General features: G+C 46.8%; 1 protein-coding gene across 1 annotated transcript in view; it reads left to right on the top strand.

Moving 5' to 3' along the window:
• The first annotated feature begins 1314 nt into the window (after nucleotides 1–1314).
• The window catches only part of LOC138950078 (gonadotropin-releasing hormone II receptor-like), a 317174-nt gene continuing 313546 nt past the window's right edge, over nucleotides 1315–4942 (top strand). The window contains exon 1 of the mRNA XM_070321856.1: nucleotides 1315–2787. Within this exon, the coding sequence (XP_070177957.1) occupies nucleotides 1972–2787 (816 nt within the window). The 5' untranslated portion in view covers nucleotides 1315–1971. The remainder of the gene's footprint in view (nucleotides 2788–4942) is intronic.

The raw sequence follows: 4942 nt of genomic DNA, 5'->3' as shown, positions 1-4942 counted from the left end.
AGAATGGGTACCCAGCCTCTTGTTTCGCAAGTGATACTCGCGTTGCGGTTTCACGCGTCTCGTGCATATCAAGATGTTTGCGTGGCGCCGATTTGGTGTGAGCCAGCCACGGTCAGCCAGCCATAGTAAGCGGAGCCTTGACAGGGCTCAGCCACTTCTAGATCTGTCTATTGCTTTAAAGATGACCTCATGATTTTTTTTTAAGGAAGCCACACCTTACCACACGGACTTCTGAGCCAATGACGTCATTTCCTGTGCATCTATCAACATTGACGTGGTGCGACTGGAGGATTTTATTTGATGCAAAAGGTGTGACTGGATCATTCCATTCGCAAATTCGCATGGGTCCTTCATTTCCTGCCGGATAATCAAGCACAAAGCGGACTACTTTTGTTGAGTAAACCCATCACGAGAGACTTGTCTTGGGTTCAGCTTGTAGTTTGGTGTATGTGGTTCCGTTCTAGAGACGAAGATAGCAACAGGGCATTTTCTTCCTTGGACTGTCCTTATACATGCTATGTGCACTGAGTGTGACCGCAGTTTGCAGTAAGAGTGTCGGCTTCAGTTGACAGGGGATACCATTCGCTCTATGACAGTGCTGTACAATTGCGTAGCAAACTTCAGTGAAAGCAATACAGTTATATTTCAAAGCAGTACTGAACAAAACTTGACTAAATATAAAAAGAAGCTTCACACACTCTTTTGACGCACTGTGCCACCGGAAACAAAGTTCAAGAGACACAAACAGCATCCGGTGTTTTTCAATGGTCATTTTTGAAAGAAGTCAATATGTTTGCCTGATAGATTGTGTGTTTGCTACCCTGGATCGGTAGAGTCATACGCAAAACTTGTGTCAGGATTAGTGGCGTTCCGACTTTGTTCACCCCGATTAATATCCGAGTGAATATATATGCAAAACGCATTGACAGGGACGGGCGCCATCTGTGAGCGCATACCTCTCTACGCCTTTGAAGTCGGAGTGACTGTGTCGCTCTGTTACAACACATGTTGAGAATCTGTCACATTGACTGATGTTTCTGCAAAAGAAAGAAGGACTAGCCTTTATAACCATTGCTGATATCTTGTTATAACTTGACACTCTGTCGGCATACCTGGGCAAGGTGTGACTTATTAACATTTCAACGCTTTTTCTCTCATTAAGATTACGAATATATATAAATGCAACGCAAGTAAACATTGCAGTGCTCGCCTGTGCTTGTGTTGTAGTTTTAGAATGTATTGAACATAGCGAACGATCTGGGCGTTACTCTCTGTAACGTTTTCTCCTCTTTCAAATCCGGCTGAATGGAAACCTGCAACTGTTTAGAAAAGTGCTGAATGTGCTACACAACCTCGTTTTAACTGCGTACACTCACTACTGAGAGAGGGCACCAGTCCTTCACGCACTTCAACACATCAAGAGAAAAACGTATTTGCGTGTGCGCATGAAGCAGAGTTGAAAGTGATCCTGTAAGTAGCTAACAACGGTGAAATAATGGCACGGGCAAATACATTATTTTTGCTGATGCAGAACCAAAGAAGATGTCCGATTGGAGTGAAAATAACAAAATGTGTTTATAACAACTAGGTTGGTTTTTGTTAGTTTCCCCCAAGAATAGCCATGTATTGGCTTCGAGTTTCTAACAGTGTTAGTGTCTGTGAAACAAGTCAATAGTACTCATGAGGGATTTGTGTTGATCCTAGACGTGTATAGGCACGGACCGTAGAAAGAGGAACTCGATTCCGGTGCACTGTGCTTCTGTATAAAAATACACTGCTTCAGTCTGTAATGTGTGGATATATGTACCTTCTCCGAGAAGAGAGCTCAGCAAAAAAATACTCAAGAAAACAGTCAGTTTTGTGTAGTTTAAGACGACTTATGCAGTTTTCTGCTACAAAAAGTGTGTGAGAAAAAAAAGAATTCAGTTTGATCTGAGCTGTGGGAGGTTGTTTTATGAACACTCTCTTGTCATGTTTTCGCATGTTCACCATCACGTGTGGGAACGATCAGTCCACGATTCAGAGCCTGGCTCCTCTGAAACCACATCTCCTTCACAATCCCGCGCCACCATGGCAACGCCGCCGTCATTGACCGTGCATAACGACACGGATCTCGCACACCAACAGAGCAGCTACGACAACCTCAGCGCCGCCTACGACTACGCGCAGCAACAGCTCCCCATGCAGCAACAGCAGCAACACATGGACTTCATGAAGGTGGACACGCTGGAGCAGCTGCTGGGCTACCCGGTGGATTTCTACAACCAGACGCACGTGCTGTGTCACCACAACACCTCCCTGCCCCCTGACCTCAACGTGTCGGCTAGGCCCCAGTGTATCTACGAGCTTCCCCCGCTGCCCAAGGAGCTCTACTTCACGGACGACAGCGCGGTGTCGGTCATCGCCTACGGCTTCCTCTTCCTCGTGGCGGCGTGCGGCAACCTCACCGTCTTCATCACGCTGTTCAGGAACAGGGGCGTGAGGTCTCGCGTCAACCTGTTCATCATGCACCTCGCAATCGCGGACCTGCTCGTCACCTTCATGATGCTGCCCCTAGAGATCGCGTGGCACGCGACGGTGGCGTGGCTGGCGGGGGACGCCATGTGTCGCCTGATGATGTTCTTCAGGGCCTTCGGCTTCTACCTGTCGTCGTGCATCCTCGTCACCATCTCCATGGACAGGTATTTCGCCATCATGCACCCGCTCAGCATCCAGGACGCCACCCGGCGCGGCAAGGTCATGCTGGTCTGCTCCTGGGTGTTCAGCGTCATCTCCAGCATTCCACAGGTAAGGCTATGTTTCCTTTTCCAACGTTTTGTTCTTTCTGTTTCGATGTCTGTTCGTCTGTCTGCCGCATGTCCGTCCATCGCACTATCTGCGTGTCTATGTTCCGCTGTTCATTCGTCTGTCTGCCGCATGTCCGTCCATCGCACTATCTGCGTGTCTATGTTCCGCTGTTCATTCGTCTGTCTGCCGCATGTCCGTCCATCGCACTATCTGCGTGTCTATGTTCCGCTGTTCATTCGTCTGTCTGCCGCATGTCCGTCCATCGCACTATCTGCGTGTCTATATTCCGCTGTTCATTCGTCTGTCTGCCGCATGTCCGTCTATCGCACTATCTGCGTGTCTATGTTCCGCTGTTCATTCGTCTGTCTGCCGCATGTCCGTCCATCGCACTATCTGCGTGTCTATGTTCCGCTGTTCATTCGTCTGTCTGCCGCATGTCCGTCCATCGCACTATCTGCGTGTCTATGTTCCGCTGTTCATTCGTCTCTCAGCTCTCTGTTCATGTGGTTACTTGCCTACCTGTCTGTCGGTCTTTCTAAAATGTTGTCTATGTGTTTAAATAACCGTCTCTTCCTGTGCCGTACAGGGCTGGACTCAGTGTATGAGAGGGAGGGGCTTCCACCTTGAGGCAGGGGTACAGGGTCTGGCCTGGCGGGGGTTGTGGGTGCCTTAACCCCAAGATGCGTTTGAATTTTAGCATTTGGAAGGAGTACTTTAGGTCTTTCCTTCAAACAAAGTTATATTTGCTGGGTATGGGGTGGGTGGGAGGGCTTCCTGAAGCCAGGCCCCCCTCCCCCAGATCTTGACTTGTTTAAATGGCAATATCAGCGTTCAGCGAGCAACACTTCACTCGTTATTGTGTTTGTTTGTTTGTTTGTTTATCTGATTGTCTGTCTTTCTGCTTCGATGTCTGTTCATCTGTACACATGTATCTGCGTGTCTATCTGTTCCACTGTTCATGACTTCTATCAGCTTTCTGTACATAAATGTGATGACTTGCCCACCTGTCCAGCGGTCTTTCTAGAGTGTGTCTATTTGTCCATCTGCCTGTCTGTTATTTTGTGTGCTTGTTTTTTCCCCACGTGTGGCTTTTTGAGCTGAAGTGACGTCATTGTGTAACATTCGTCTCGCAATGTTACGTAGGCATTCGCTCCTTTGTTTTATGTGTTTTTGTCCAAGAGTGCGTCGTATGTTTGTGTGTATGTCTTTTTTCTGTCTTTTTTGCTGCTCCTTCTACCCCTTATTGTATTTCAGGTGATGTACAGGTAAGAAATATCGTTTGCATTCCTTCCTTCCTTCCTCCCTTCCGTCCGTCTGGTTTGCTACCTTACTCTTCAGCTGTACCGTTTTACGATATATTTGTGTTTTGTTTGTCTGTGACAGCTGACACGAACTCGGTTTCCCCTGTCTGTCCTGTATCCTGTGTTATTTGTCCGTTTCCTTATCCGTTTTATCTCGTGTTTAACCCTAACCCTAATATACCAAGCGTTTTCGGATAGTGTAAATGTGTACAAGTCAAAACGTTTGTCTTTATGTATTTGTGACACCGTGAGATTATTTCCTCCCCGAATACCTTTTGTATTAAAAATAACTCGTCATGTTTCTGTTTAACATTTTTTTGCATTTTTGTGTTTTTTTTCTTCTTTTTAACTAACGTCAGCAAACACAGCCTCGACATGACATTGTTGTTCTTTTGTTGACTTCACCCGTTATTTGTATTCGCTGAATCAACAGATCCGATCACCACACAAATGTTTTTATCTTTTATATTTCCATTTATCTCGCTTATAACAACGTTTTTGGTGTTTTGAAGACGCCTTTTGCTCCAGTCAACATTTAAGCCAGAAATAATGGCTGCCATGTCTTAGCCGTCAAAGGTTTTTGATGAGACGTCTCTTCAGTCGCGTTCCTCGTGGATTCCCGCCGCCGTTGGCGAGAATTACTTGAGGTTTAATCTGGTTGTGAGCGAGTGACATCTCCTTGTCTGAATGATATTGGCTTCTTGGATTGATAGGGGGGTCATGCACAGGTCGGAAGGGGCTAGTTTCCAAAACTGGTTCGGCGGATGGGTTTTGGAAGATTAATGCGTGGGAGTGTTTGTGTCTCTCTCTCCCTCCCCCCTCCCCCACCTCTATCTCTCTCTATCTCTCTCTCT

The sequence above is a fragment of the Littorina saxatilis genome, linkage group LG1 (assembly GCF_037325665.1).
Source record: "Littorina saxatilis isolate snail1 linkage group LG1, US_GU_Lsax_2.0, whole genome shotgun sequence".
Lineage (NCBI taxonomy): Eukaryota > Metazoa > Mollusca > Gastropoda > Littorinimorpha > Littorinidae > Littorina > Littorina saxatilis.
Note: the sequence above shows the minus strand (reverse complement) of the source record. Positions and strands in the feature narration are given on the sequence as shown.